Source organism: Neomonachus schauinslandi, chromosome 5 (genome assembly GCF_002201575.2).
Source record: "Neomonachus schauinslandi chromosome 5, ASM220157v2, whole genome shotgun sequence".
NCBI classification, from domain to species: domain Eukaryota; kingdom Metazoa; phylum Chordata; class Mammalia; order Carnivora; family Phocidae; genus Neomonachus; species Neomonachus schauinslandi.
This window is the reverse complement of record NC_058407.1, coordinates 141,016,657-141,031,902: the sequence shown is the minus strand read 5'-3', so window position 1 is coordinate 141,031,902 and position 15,246 is coordinate 141,016,657. Positions and strand designations below refer to the sequence as shown.

The window sequence follows — 15,246 nt, the reverse complement described above, 5'->3', positions numbered from 1 at the left end:
TTTGTGTGTGTGTGTGTGTGTGTGTGTGTGTGTGTGTGTGTGTGTGTGTGTGTGTGTGTGTGTGTGTGTGTGTCTCTCTTTTAAATCAAAAGGGGCCACAATATTTCTTCTACCAGACTTACAATTTGCTTCTGCTTTAAAGGTTTCACAGAAAAGCTGCCGTCAACATGCTACAGGGAAGAAAGACAAAGGTGAACTCAGTCAAGCTGGTATCACTTAGCACTCCCGCCGGCAAGCTGAAGGCCCTTCCTCGGCCGTTCCACATCCATGGCTGAAGGACGGAGCCCAGCCAGGTCTCTCCAAATGTGGCCCTCTGACTGGGCCTCGAAACTACCTGGAGGTCTGCCTCCCGGGTCCACCCAACTCTTTGGGTAGTGCCCAAGCACACTCAGGCTTACAACCATCGGGCAAGTTCTGACAACAGAGCAGAGCCCCCAACAGCAAGCAGCAGCACCTGGATGGCAAGAACTCACACAGCCCACTTCTGACCCCAAAAGGGCTTGGTTTTGTTGAGAAGACAAACGTACACACGCATATGTATACGGGAAAGCCCAAAATCCTAAAAGCTCTAACAACTAAAGAGGGTAAATGTGTCTGGTGGCATCTGGGGAGACACACCGCCCAGAGTTTGAGGTTAATGAAGGTGTGAGATCTGAGATCTCGTGACAACGCCAGTTACCCCTCGGAATCAACTGATTCCAGCGCTCAGCATTTTCAGTATGATGGATTCCAAATGTAAAGCAGTTTCTCACTGGGCTCTAAACTGGAAGCGCAGGTGGATTTTGCCGTCGACGGCCCACCCACCTCACCAGAGAACCACACAGCAGTTACCATCTCTTCCGACAAGGCCGGGCTTGGAGAGTGCAGCCGGTGAGAGAGAGGCCCGCCTTCTGCCCTGGGCGCTCCGTGCCACCACAGCCCCAGGGGCCAGGGGGAGCACAGGACAAATGGGCCACAGGGTCCTTGGGCCCAGCTGTCCTAACTCCCCGGGGAGTCTGGAAAGACCCAGATCACAGGGAGGAGCTGGGCGCTGCCCTCAACGCTCTCAAGGCTGCAGACACACACCGGGCTGAGGAAGCATTAGCAGGTTGCCCATGTGTGGTGGGTGCAAAGCCCAGAAAAGCAGCCCGAGCCTGGTTTCCTCATGGGGGGCATCCCCGAACCTTGTCCACCCAGGCCACAGGCTGATGCCGGAAACACTTTACAACTGCAAAGTGCAGGACAGTGTCAAAGAGCCCCGGGGGGAAGGGGCCGTCAGACATGACATTCTCCAACAGGGGACACACCCCATTACCTCCAGCAAGGGTCTCCGTGAGTAGGGATTTCTTCCCTGCTGCATTAACACACACACACACAACTGCCTGGCCCCCATGAACAGAGTGATTGGTAACTGGGACCGTCCCTAGACCCCATGACATCCTAACGCAGAGACGATGGTGAGGCTGACCATTCTCTCCCCACTGCACCCTACATAACGTGGCCACAAAACATGAACAGCTGGGGAGACTGGGGACTGGGGTCTGCATGGAAGAAACGGGAAAACATCTAAGTTCAAATACGCATCAGGCCAAAGGTAATATTAAGTGAATCCTTGCACGTAAATGGCCTCTGTATGAGAGGCACCCACAACTCAGGGACTCCAGGAGGGCCTGGATGTTTTCTTTTTGTACCACAGAGGGTCTGGGGCCATGCTAGACAGGTGGCAGACCCTCAGCAACCCCACCAGCATTCACTGAGCATCTACTGCATGCCAAGGACACAAATAACAAGGGGCCCAGTTCTGTCCTCAAGGACATCAGAGGGTAAGTACCACAAATGTCTGTCCCGGAAGTCTGAAAGGGCCCAGTGGGGAGTGAGGTCAATGTAGGCCTGCGGGACCGGGTGACACAGCCACCTGGAGGCAGGGCAGAGCATGCATGTGAGGACCAGGCCAGGCTGAGAGGCTCCAATGGGCCTGGTGGGAAAGGCAGGGGTCCTGAGAGGTGACAACCTGGATGATCCGTCCACATCCCACAGAAAAGCTGGTCTGTGATGAGAGCCCTCCACGTGGGTGTCCGGGCCCCTGTGCTGGTATACCGGTTATAGGGAGTTCCAAATGGCTGGCCTCCCTAGAACACGGCCCCTCACCACACACTAGATGCCCTTTGAAAACCCTTCCAAAAGTGGTGCTGTCTTGAGGCCTGGCCTCCTGGAGCCCAGAGTAATTGGAATGCCTCCCACCTGCCCCGACCCTCTGGCACTAGGCCCATCTGGCCAAGCCCTGACCCCAAGTTCAGACTTCTAGTCTCAAAACACCCGCGCTCCCTGGTCACAGGCAGAGGCAGGGTTCCCTGGTCACATGCAAAGGCACTTACCTTTTCAAAGGCGGCTAAGAGCACGTGGGCGTGGCCGGTCACTTCCACAACTGCCCGGGAGAGAGAGGAGGGAGCGGTCAGAGCTGGCCTCAACCCCTCCTCTGCCCCCTACCCTGAACTTCTCCTTTTGAGCTGGAGCTTCCCTATGCTCTCAGCTGGAGAGCCCAAGCCCACAGGAGGAGCGTCCTCATCTTGCCTTCCTCTGCCTGCGGGGCCCGCTGCTCCCACTAGCCATACCTCCCCCAAAGTGCCTCCACGTGCCGCCTCCTGGCTCTGCACAGAGGAACATTCCAACAGGGCTGAGAAGCCAGGACTCAGCTGGGGGGGGGGGGGGGGGCCCATGCTCTAGGCTGGGGGACCGCAGCCCACAGTAGTGGCACGGGAGAGACCCAGCAAGACCGGCAGAGGGAGAAAGGGCTGGTCAGCCAATCAGCGTGGCCTGATGCGCTGACAGCCCCCAGCAAGGGGCCCACACTGCTCTGCGCCTTCTCTGCTGTCTCCCGGCATCCCGCTGAGCGTGGACCACCACAAGCCGAGGCCTGGCTAGCTGCTGTCACCACGGTGGTGAGTCGCTGGGAAGGAGCTGAGTCGGGAGAAGGAGCTCAAGAGGGGACCCCGCAGCCCAGCTTGGGGCTTGAACCCCCTGGCCCTAAATGTGCTGAGTGGGCTGAGCTGTCTTTCACCACTTCTGGAATAAACTCCTCCCTGCTGACTGAGGTGAGAAGGGCCCACAGCCCAAAAGGGAGACAGACGAGGAAAGGCCGCTCACCGTCTCCTTCATCCACCACGGCCTGGATGACCACTGGAAACATGCCCCGGTCCAGGTCAAAGTTCAACTGAGGAGAAAAGGAGGCGAGAACAGTCAGACTGAGCTGGAGGGAGGAGGCGCGGTGAGCAGGATGGTGCCGCGGTGGAGCTCACAAAGTCAGACAAAATGGCGAGGCAAGACAAGACAGCTGGCTGCACCTCTTTCTCCCTTTTGGCAAAATCGATAAAAATGATTAAAATGGCAAATCTGTGTAACTCAGTAGCACTAAGTGCATCTGTAAGGCCACGTTAACCACCACCACCATCCATTTCCAGAGCACGCTCATCATCCCAACAGGAACCCTGTCCCCATGACCACACACCCTCCCCACCAGGTAAACCCCACGCCACTTGACGTCCACGGATTTGCCTGGTCTGCACATTTCACGGAAGTCGGACCTCACAGCACGTATCTTTCCCATCTGGCTTGTTCACTGAGCACCACGTCTTCGAGGTTCACCGCACACATCAGTGCTTCCTCCCTGGGCTGAGTACTCCTCTGCTGCACAGCCAGACCCTGCTCACCCATTCGCCTGCTAAGGGACACCGGGGCTGTCCCCCTTCAGGCTGCTACGCACACCAAGGGAGCAGACAGCACCAATGGCATCTGTCTGAGCCCCGGGGGACCCGGTGTTCAGCTTCGTAAAGAAAGTGCCTGGCCTGCCCCCTGCAAAGGGCAGAAGGAAAGTGGCCACAATGTGGCCACACAGCTGGCTGCGTGGCTCCCGGCTGCTCCCTGGCCAAAGGCCACTCTCCTCCCCACACACATCTACCTGGGCATGGTCTCCACATCTGCTCAGCAGCAGGGGCCACAGGCCAGGATCCACAGCACAGACGCGACCAGCTGAGGACACCCCAGGCAGGGCTGCAAAGGGAGGCCCAGAAGGTGCCTGTGGGTCCCAGACTGCCAGTGGGAGGTGGGACTGGGAGGGACCAGGTACTGGGATCAAGACTGGCTCCACCACCTGAGCCTCAGTTTCCCCGTCTGTAAAACAGGGATAAAAGCTGTGCCTGGTGCGCGTGGTGGCTGAGAAAACACGCAGTGAGCACCAGCCATGCAGAGCTTGGCATGTTCAGGCAGCAGGAGCTAAGGGGGACAGTGGCCCAGAAGGGCCTCACGGAGAGACACAGGGCATGGACTCCCAGGCATGCAGGACTCTAGGAACCCATGTGCACACTAGCTCCATGTGGGGAGGTGGAGGGCGTGTTCAGGCCCCCCAGGACCCAGCCAGGCCTCATGCTCGCTGTAGCCTCAGGGTAGAGGGCTGTACCACAGAAATCCAGACTTTGAAGAGGGAAGGGCCCCTCTCTGCAACGCCTGCCTTGCTCTGGGGTGACTCATGGGGGGTGGCAGAGGTGATCACCTAAGACAGGAGATACAAGTCATCCACAGCTATGCAGGGGACAGGGGCCCCTCTGCAAGCCTGTTTCTGCCCTCCCCACCCTGAGTCAGGGCACAGGGGACCATCCTGCCGTGACCATCCTGCAGTTATCCTGGTGACGTGGACACTGGGTGACGTGCAGGCACTGCCCTTCCAAGGGCTGTAATCAAGCCCAGGAAGGGGAGGGTTCAAGTAAGAGCCCGATGGGGAGCAGAGCTTTGTGCACACAGCCTACTTGCCCCTGCACGTCCGGTCAGTTTCTGGAATAGAATCCCTGGTGCTGCTGGGGGGCAGGGGGCGGTTAACAACAAACTCAGGGCTCTGAGAAGCCACGAGTGACTGGCATTTTCTTTCTCCCTTGCACACTGATTGCAGCCTCAGCACCAGTCGTGTTTCGCTGGTCCTGGTCTGCGCAGTGGCTCCACCAGCAGTCAGTGACCCGAGCCCTGCTCTCCAGTCTCGCGGGCACACGGGGCGCACAATGGACAGACCTTGGTCTTCCTGTCTTAAGTCATACTGAGACGTGTTTCAGCCGCTCAACCAAAACTGTCCTGACACAGACAATGTCCGAAGGCTCTGTGGCGGCAGGCCTGCTGGCACCTCCTGCTAACATTCACCCGGAGACCACAGCCACGGAGCCCAGGGCAGCGGCCGACGCTCGGTATTCCTTAAACGGACTCGGCAAGGCCTGAGAGAAGACCCGCCCTGGCCAGCCCAGGCTGAGGCCAGGGGAGCGCGACGGAAATGAAGGGACACGGGACCCCAGCTCTCCCTGGCACCAGGGCCCGGCACCGCGCCACCCTCGAACACCCAGCCACGACAAGCCTCCACATAGGGAGCTGCCACCCCCTACCTGCCAGCCAGTTACGTGGCCTCTGCCTCCGAAGCTGACGCCACAGCCACATCACACTGGGGCACCAGGGGCTACAGGGCTCAGGGGGTGAGGATCATCTCCCCTAAAATGCCCCGCACCCGACTCACTCCCTGGAGCTAAGTACGCTGTGGGAGGACACTGACTTGCGCCCACCCCACAGTCTGAGGGGAACATTTATTTTTAATGCAGGAAGAGAGGCTTTTCTTCGGGGAGAGCAGCTGCCCAGGTCGGGAGGAAGAGCTGGTACTGGCCGGAGCCACACTGGGCTGTCCAGCCCAGGCCCCACTCTTCCCCAACGCAAGCACCGGTGGGAGCCTCGCCCATGGCACCTCGGGCTCTCCTGCCCCAGAGGGGCATCCAGAGAAGGGTCTCTGCAAGCCCTAGGCCAGACGGACACCAAGAAATAGAGAAAAGACAAAGGACAGAAGAGGAGGGGGACATGGCTCTCAGGAAAATAAATGGAAGCCATGAGGGGTTTGGTAGGGAAACCCAGCAAAGAAGCCACTCCAGCCACCAGGCCATCTCCAAGATGTCCACAATATGATTCAAGTTATGCATGTGTGGGAACGGGGAGATACGGGAGATCTCCATGCCTTCCTCTTAATTGTGCTGCGAACTTGAAACTACTATAAAAAAGTCTTGGGACCCCTGGGTGGCTCAGTCGGTTAAATGTCTGCCTTTGGCTCAGGTCATGAGCCCAGGGTCCTAGGATCGAGCTCGGCAGGGAGTCTGCTTCTCCCTCTGCTTGTGCATGCGCTCTCGCTCTCTCTCTGACAAATAAATAAACAAAATCTTTAAAAAAAAATCTAGAAAAAATAAAATTAAAGGGGGACTGGGTGGCTTAGTCGGTTGAGCAGCTAACTCATGATTTCGGTTCAGGTCGTTATCTCAGGGTCCTGAGGTCCGGTCCTGAGGTCTAGCCCTGTGCTGGGCCCTGCACTCAGCAGGGAGTCTGCTTCTCTCCCTCTCCCTCTGCTCCTCCCCCTGCCCCCTTTCGCTAAAATAAATTGTTTTAGGGGTGCCTGGGTGGCTCAGTTGTTAAGCGCCTGCCTTCGGCTCAGGTCATGATCCTGGGGTCCTGGGATCGAGCCCCGCATAGGGCTCCCTGCTCCGTGGGGAAGTCTGCTTCTCCCTCTGCCACTACCCCCCTGCTTGTGTTCCCTCTCTCACTGTGTCTCTCTCTGTCAAATAAATAAAATCTTTAAAAAAGTAAAATAGATAAATTGTTTTAAAAAATAATTTTTTTTAAAAATATTTTATTTATTTGAGAGCAAGCGAGCATGAACAGTGGGTAGGGACAGAGGCCAGAGGGAGAAGCAGACTTCCCGAGGAGCAGAGAGCCCAACGATCCTGGGATCATGACCTGAGCTGAAGGCAGACGCTTAACCGACTGAGCCACCTAGGTGCCCCAAAAATAAATTAAATTAAAAAGCAAATCATAGCCAAGAGAAATGAATACATCCACACAAAAATTTGTACAGCATTGTCCATTAATAACCCAAAGCTGGAGACAACCTGAATGCCCACCCACTGATGGACAGATGAACAAAACGTGGTCCAACCACACAGGGGAGTGTTATGAACCCCAGGAAGGAACAAGGTACTGACACCTGCTACGACATGGATGAAGACACGGTGTTCAGTGACAGAAACCAGTCACAAAAAAAGGTCACATACTCTATGATTCTGTTTATGTGAAACGTCCACAACAGGCAAATCCAAAATGACAGAAAGTAGACGAGCAGCTGCCCGGGGCTGAGGGACTGGTGGCGAGCACAGCGTTTCCTCTGGGGCTGATAAAATCGGATGGCGGTGATGGCTGCACAACTCTGAATACAGACCTTCTGCAACTTACGACAGGGTTACGGCTTGGGAAGCCCCTCATTAAGTTGAAATTATCAGAAGTCGAAAATGCACTAACGCACCCTGCAGAACTTAAACGTGCTCGGAACACTGACATCAGCCTACAGTTGGGCAAAATCACCTCCCACAAAGCCCATTTCATAATGAAGTGCTGAGCAGTATCTCATGTAATATAGTGAATACCGTACTGAAAGAGAAAAACGGGATGGCGGTCAGTTTGTCGGTCGTTTACCCTCGTGAGCGAGTGGCTGACGGGAGCTTCGGCTCCTGCCCCCACATCCCCAGGGAGGACCGTGCTACAGATCGCTAGCCCAGCGGAAGATGCAAATTCAAAATTCGAAGTAGTTTCTACTGAATGTGTTATTACTTGAGTGCCATCGTAAAGTCGAAAAATCAAAGTCAAACCATCTTAAGTCAAAGGACCATCATCTATCTGGTAAATCTTACTGACTGTACACTTTAAAAGGGCAAATTATACGGTATGTGAATTAGATCTCAATAAAATGTTTTTATTTTTATTTTATTTATTTTTTAAAATATTTTATTTATTTGACAGAGACAGACACAGCAAGAGAGGGAACACAAGCAGGGCGAGTGGGAGAAGGAGAAGCAGGCTTCCCGCTGAGCAAGGAGTCTGATGCGGGGCTCGATCCCAGGACCCTGGGATCATGACCTGAGCCGAAGGCAGACGCCTAACGACTGAGCCACCCAGGTGCCCCAATAAAATGCTTTTAAAAACAAACTACAGAATAATATGTATATGGCATGACCGCATCTTTACAACAAACAAATGCACATGGGGAAAAAATCTGGAATATACACACTGAATGGTCAGAAGCGGTTGCCTCTGGAGAAGGAGCTTCAACTGGGGAGCATTTTGTCTTACAAATTCTGTATAACTTGCACATTTTACAACAAGCATACATTACCGTTGTAATCTTTAAATAGGCAAGTCCGGGGAAAATGGCTAAAGAAGGGAGGCTGGCATGATGCTGGCGGCCAAGGGGACACCTGCCTGTGTCACAAGACATCCCTGGTTGTCACAGCTGCAGTGGGGATGCTCCTGACTGACACCTGGCGGCCAGAGGCCAGGGATGCTGCTTGAAATCCCACAGTGCACAGGATGGCCCTCACTTCGGAGAATGACCCGGGTCCCAAGGGTCAACAGCACTGAGGCTGAGAAGCCCTGATTGAGGACAAGTCTGGGTTTGGGGCCTGAGTATCTGTCAGGCCTCGAACACCTGCCAACATCTGCTTCAGCACCTCTGGCAGGCAGCGACACAGGGAGAGGACATAATAACTTCCAGGACCTTCTATCTATGGCAAGGCTTAGTTTCCCAACCACGGTAATAACTGATAAAGTTTCCACTTAAAAATACATCTAACAGGGGATGCCTGGGTGGCTCAGTCAGTTAAGCGTCTGCCTTCGGTTCAGGTCATGATCCCAGGGTCCTGGGATCAAGTCCCACATTGGGCCCCCTGCTCAGCGGGGAGTCTGCTTCTCCCTCTGCCTGGTCTGCCTGCCGCTCCCCCTGCTTGTGCTTGCTCTCCTTCTGTCAAGTCAATCAATCAATCAATCTTTTAAAAAAATACATAAAAGAAGAAGTGAGCTGATTTTGAGAACACATTAGCTGAGGAGATAATCAGAGAAGGCAAAGACGAGGAAGGGATCCTGGGATAAGTCCACCTGAGACAGGCCCATGTGGCCGCCCACCACACCCACTGCGCCTGCCACCACCCCCGCCATGTCCACCGTGCCACACGCTGACAAGTTGGAATGTGGGCCCCTGATGCTCTAATGGAGGAAAGGGGGTGCCCGTATGTGGCGCTTCAGACCGGTTTATGAGCCAAGTGTGTCCCCAGGACAACTGACCTCACTAGGAGTCTGGAACCCAAACTGTCGGCCTGACTCAGCACATCTGCAAATGCACAAGGATCTGTTCTGTGGCCAAAACGCCAGCCAAGGGACTGCTCTATGAACAGAGGTCACCAAAGTGAGATGCAGCCTCAGCCAAACCCTCCCCACAAGCAACCACAGGGTGGGGGCACCCACTTGTCTGCCCAACCCCCTTTTGCCCACCCAGCCCCCTCCTTTCTTTGGGGAGCAGCTTCCCCCATTCACAGGAGGGTGAGCAGGACCACATGCACCTGCTGGGTATCCCAACCAGGACTGTTGACATGCAGGAATGGAACCATCTGACAGAATGGGACTGGGGGCAGGGCTCCAGTGGCCCCATTCTTCTTTCAGAGGACTTTCTCACCCAAGTGACACAATGGCAGCTTCTGTTGCCTGTCATCAAAGCACCCTGACAAGCAAGCACACACACAGCCAAGAGCAAACACCGTGCCATGCCTTCACCTTCTGACATAGTCCACAAGCCAGAACCTTCCTGCCCAATTCTTATACCACCCATACCCCATTGCCTCCATTCCTTCCCCCTAATTTATTTTAGTAATATACGAATGTCTTCTTCAAGAAACCACAGAATTCAGCTAAATGAGAGCAGCCTGATACAAAAGGCCACATACCATATGACTCCATTTATATAAAACATCCAGAAAAGCCAAATCCGTCCAGAAAGTAGATTAATGTAGGGGCTGCGGCTAGGAACAGGGATTAACTATAAGTGGGCATTGAGGGACCCTAGTGGAGGATGGAAATGTTTGAGAACTGGATTGTGGTGATCATCACATAATTCATAAATTTACTAAAAATCACTGAATTATATACTTAAGAGGGTAAGTTTTATGGTACGTAAATTATACCTTAACAGACCCGTTGTAACAATTCAGACACGTTTACAGTATTGGCACGCACACCGTTCACGTACAGTGTGTATGTGTGTGCGCGTGTGTGTTCTAGAATTCTTTGTCTTCTCCCAAGACCCTGTGCAGCTTCACGGGCATCTTCCCTAGTTTCTCCTCAAGATTTATATACACGTACATGTACCTGCAGAAATGGTTTTGTGCATTTTTCCTGTTGTCGTATACATGAAATTATACTGTATCTGTCAGCAACGGCCCTCCAAGCCCGTAAGGGGATATCAGTCTGTATGGTACACACAGATCCCTTTCCCCTGCGCTAAGGCTGCATCCGTTATAGAAGTGAACCACGGTGCCCGTATTATGCAGACAGATGGTTCCCATAACCTCAGTGGACAAGCAATCAGACATACAGGTTGTTTGCATTTTTTGCTATTACAGACAAAGCTTCCATCACCATCCTTTACATGACATAAATTACCGTCCCCAGCTATGGAACCACACGGTGGAAGGGGTCCTGCCATGCTGCAGTCCCGTGGCCCCGACAAGGCACCAAAGCTGGGTACCGGAGCCTGTAACTGCCGCCAACACTCGAATCAAACCCCGCTCTCTGGTCCAGCACATGCCCGACTGAGCACACAGACCTGAGTCAGCAGCCACTCCTGATGCTTATCAACCACGCAAGGAATCTGAACAGACAGGCCCCGAGGTGCTCGTCCCCCGCCACAAGAGGGAGGGAATTCGGGAAAGAGGCCCGGGAAAGGGAGGCCTGGCCAGAAGGTTACCTCATCATCCTTCCACTCGGAGAAGTCGATCTTGAAGGAGGGCAGGGAGAACTGCTGGCTCACCCCTCTCTTGTAGTGGACGGTCTCGGACTGCAGGGCGGGGCTCTTGGGGCTGTACCTGAAGGGGCAGCCGAGAGAAAGGCCGCTGAGACTCTGCCGAGAGCAAACGGTCTGCTGCGCCTGGTCGTCAGGGCGAGCCCCCGAGCACAGGGGCCTGTGACACAGGGGCTGGCAGCCACTGGGCTTTTGGGACCGAGCGGTAATTGGACATGCAAGACCCACACTTCCTTTCTCTTCCTGCAAATGCAAGCCCTCCTGTGGCGGGGCAGGGCGCTCAGCCTGCCACCAACTTCGGCGGCCTCATTCTGCTCACCACCAGCTCTGCCTGGGGCCTGCCTGGTCAAAGGCCTCCAGAGCCCACACCTGCCCAGTAACTGCCTTTCCAGATCTAGCTACACCTTTCCATTTGGCTTTTATGGTATGTTTACTGTGCTGAACAAACATGTACTCAGTGGGCGGCGTCCCCCACAACCCCCACGCCCGAATGCACGGGCGTCTGCTCTTCCATATTCCAGCGGCAGTCCACCCACACCTGCTCTCGCTACTGCCGGGCCCCGAAGCTGTCCCCTAGCCGACACACAGAGCTGAGTGCTCTGCAAACACCGCACGGCCTTCACTGCGGGGTGAACACCAGACGGTCTCCAACATCTTGCTATTGCACACAACGCTTCCAGGACCTGCTTCTACATCCATCTGAGCCACATACACAAGCACATTCCCAAAAAAGGAACAGCTGGGTCAAAGGGGACTCACATTTTCAATTCTGATCAACTCTGGCTTCTCCCTATTCAGGAATCCAACACACCACCCTGAAAAAGCTTCCTCCACCCACCCCACACCTGCCATTCCTGGGGCCTCTCTCAGTCTCTTAGACAAAAGACACTCTGGAGAGCCTGAGAGACTGGGCGGGGGGGGGGGGGGGGTTTGTTCTTGTATGCACAAAGAGAGAGGGCCCCTCCGCCAACCAGAGGCCAGAGGCCCTTCCTTCCCTGTGAGAACCCAGGCCTCGGCCCGTGGTAAAGACACAGGCTAGGACTCTGCTGCCATGCAAACCTGAGATTTTCTCTGGGACCTCAGATCTGCCCCCTTTCTCTCCTGTCAGGAAGTAGGGAGGGAATCAGGGAATGCAAACAGAATTTCCAGGCTAAGGTAAAGGTCCCTGGGCACAGGCTTCCGGAGCCTTCCTGCTTCTCTTTGTTCCGGTGACTTTTGTGCTCACACCACTCAACTCCAGCAAACTCGGAAGAGAAGCAGGGCTCCCAGCCACTCCGGCCAGGTCTCAGGAAGGGGACAGAGCAGCGTTTTTCTCCCCCAAGAGGAGTCTCCCAGGGGTCCAAGACAAAGGCTCCAGGGGCTATGCCCTTGGCTCATGCGTCCACTGTCCTTCTGGGGGCAGCAGACTCTCTTCTCAAGCATATGGAACCTCTTACCAGCCCAAGTGTGACACAGACAAAAGCTGGGGGAGTGTGGGGTGGGTAGGCCGCTCACTCGCACCTGCCGGCCTACCCCTGTCCCTTGCCCCTCTCTGTGGCAGCCCTCAGACCCCTCCCCACTAGCCAGGACCCCTCCACTGTGGCAGCCAAACTAGCAGAAAACAGAACACAGAAGCTTCACCCCAACCGATGTGGCACTGTGGCCCTCCCACACATGTCCTCCCACCTCCTGGTCAGGAGCCAGAGCAAGTGAACATGGCCGAGGACAAAGGCCAGGCAGGCAGGGTCACAAGGAAAGAGCCAACAGGGCACCGGGAGGGCCCAGGAGGGACCTGAATGGCCACATCAGTGCCTCAGGGCACTGTGCTTACCTCTGGGGGGCAGGCCCCCAGATACTCCTGGATCTTCTCATTCTTGGCTTAAGGTAAGAACACATTTGTAAACGGCTGTGTCATTGAAAAAACAAAAGTAATCCAATGTTTGGGTCAGCGTGAAGCCTCAAAGAAGAAAGTACAGGAAAAGGAAACTTGTCCTCTTGTTGCTGCCAGGGCGGGTGCGAGTGGGGGGTGGGTGGGAACATGGGGGGATGGTAAGGGCAGCCCCTCAGGGGCCCAGGCCCCCAGCCCACTGAGCCCCACAGAGGACAAAGCGTTCACTCCCTGAAGGGGGTGCTCCCCACAAAGCCCCACCTCTGAGTTTTCTCCAATAGCAGCGGCAAGATCCTTATACCAAACATGAGGGGGCCACTCCAGCCACCCCCACCCCCAGCTCAGGAAACTGAGGCACAAGCCGGTCCCAGGCCAGGAGCTGTTTGGCAGGTACAGGGCAGAGCCAGCACCTGAAGCCTGAGCTCCAATCCCAGATCCAATCGGGCCCTCAGATGGCTTTCCCCAACAGGACACAAGCAGGTGCATTTTCCCTGGTCTGTCCGAATCTGCTGCTGAAGTTGCAGATTTCAAACTTTTGGGGCCAGCAGGACCCTTACTGCAAATAAAACCTCTAGAAGCTCAAACACACAACACGGACCACAGAGGCCCCCCCAGGCCCAGAGACTCACACCGCAGTCCCATTCAGGAACTCCTCCACCGCCTGGCAGTAGATGGTGATGGCCACCCGGGCGTCGGCATCAAAGGTGAACTCCAGGCTGTAGAGGACACGGGGCTTCTCACTGTCCTCCGAGGGGCTGTCTGTACCATCTTTGTACCTGCCCGGGAGGCAGAGGAACAGGCAGCAGGTCAAGGGTCCTGCCTGTAAGCGCCCCCACCCTGCACAGCACACGCATCCCCCCACCCCGGCTGGGGTCCTCTGAGGTGGCTGCCTAGAAATGTGGAGGCCCACTCCCTGGTGGATAATAAGGCCCAACACTGCAGAGCTGTCCTTCCCTCACCTCCTGCCCACAGAAAGGGAGGAGTCCTCCTGGTTTAGAGACAGCCCCAGACGCCTCAAGCCATCCAGGTTTAAAGCAGTTTCTCGGCCTGCTCATGCTAGACACTGGATCATTCCTGGCTGGGGGCTGTCCTGTGCACTGCAGGGTGTTGAGCAGCATCCCTGGTCTCTGCCCACCGTGGGCCCGCAGCACCCAATCCCCCAGCTGTGACAACAGACACAGGCCAGGGTCCCTGGGGGCACAGCTGCCAGTTGAGAAGCCCTGGTTTAAAGACTAGAGTTTCATAAGCAGAGCCCTGCTGGCCTCCTCTCCCCCTGCACCCACACCCCAGGAGCAACTCTGGGGCTCGAGACCTGCCCGCGGCCTTCTGGCTCCACGCCTGAGGTTAGCAGAGCCCGGGGTCGCTCGCCACTGCCCCTCTGCCAGGTATCAGGGGCCAGAGAGCAGGGCGGGGCGGAGCCTTACCTCACAAGCCGCAGGGAGTCTTTTCGGATGTTCACCAGGCTCCTCAGTGTCTTCACTGGCTCATGGGGGGCGGGGGTGACGTAAGGAAACTAGGAGGGAAAAACCCAAAGCAGTGCCCGGTGACTCCCTAAGGTGCGGCCGGGTCAGAACACAGGGATGATCGAAGCAACAGTCACAAGTCTGTACTCCCTGGCCCTTGTGCAGGCAGAGCAGCCAGTAAGCGGGGGAGCAGGGCCCAGGCCACCCTGGAGGATTCTGGCCACACGGATCTCACCACGGTCCTCCAATTCCAGGAGGACCCTCAGCAAGCATAACCTGGCCCAAGGGACCCTGGGGGCGGTGAAGGCTGGGGCTCTCAGGCGATGTGCCCACAGGTGGGAACTGATGCCCACTGCTGCCCCGAATAAAATGGGATTTCCACAAAAGGACGATGCTCAGTAAACATTTTGGAGGGGACTAGCACACAGACACACACAGATGCATGCTGGACACTGGAGTCATCTGGAGAGTTCCGGCCTGTGATAGCACACCGGAGCTTTATTAGATGATGTCACTGGGGAAACAGAGGAGAGGGCACACAGGATCTCTCTGCATCATTTCTCACCACTGCAGGTGAGTCTACGATGCTTTCAAAGTTTAAAAAATAACAGATTTATGGACGTCTGTAAGAGCCAGGCCCTGCATGTGAGCTGAGGCTTCAAAGATGGAAGTGAGGTTGCTTTCTTGTTCTCATGGACTCAGGAGGCTGGGGGAGATTCAGCACCACCCGAAAGTCCCAGTGGTCCCATGGGTGGCGGAGGATGGCCCACGAAGCCCTAGCTCCTTGCCTCCCATCCACTAAAGGATCAAGATTTCATATCAACCAGCTGCTCTGTTGTAAAACAGCCTAAAGACTCCTGGTCCAGAGGACACCCCACCTCCTGTCAGGCCCAGGAACACCCCAGGGACTCAGCAGCCTTAGGAAACAGAATTCAATGTCTCCTGAAAGAGAGGGCCTCCTGCCTGGTCCCTCACCCACACTGGGGACCATCATTTCAAAGAACAAAACCCAATCCCCTGCTCAGCATCCCCCT

At 55.4% G+C, this 15,246-nt stretch overlaps 1 protein-coding gene across 3 annotated transcripts in view; it reads right to left on the bottom strand.

Annotated features, from left to right (window-relative positions):
- MGRN1 (mahogunin ring finger 1) overlaps nt 1-15,246 on the bottom strand; it is a 54,932-nt gene that overhangs the window by 17,256 nt on the left and 22,430 nt on the right. For all 3 annotated transcript variants that reach the window (XM_021698182.1, XM_044915603.1, XM_021698183.2), the window contains exons 3-8: nt 14,174-14,262; nt 13,379-13,525; nt 10,829-10,946; nt 3,124-3,190; nt 2,355-2,404; nt 123-170 (exon numbers count right to left, since the gene is read on the bottom strand). In XM_021698182.1, coding sequence (XP_021553857.1) covers nt 123-170; nt 2,355-2,404; nt 3,124-3,190; nt 10,829-10,946; nt 13,379-13,525; nt 14,174-14,262 — 519 coding nt within the window. The remainder of the gene's footprint in view (nt 1-122; nt 171-2,354; nt 2,405-3,123; nt 3,191-10,828; nt 10,947-13,378; nt 13,526-14,173; nt 14,263-15,246) is intronic.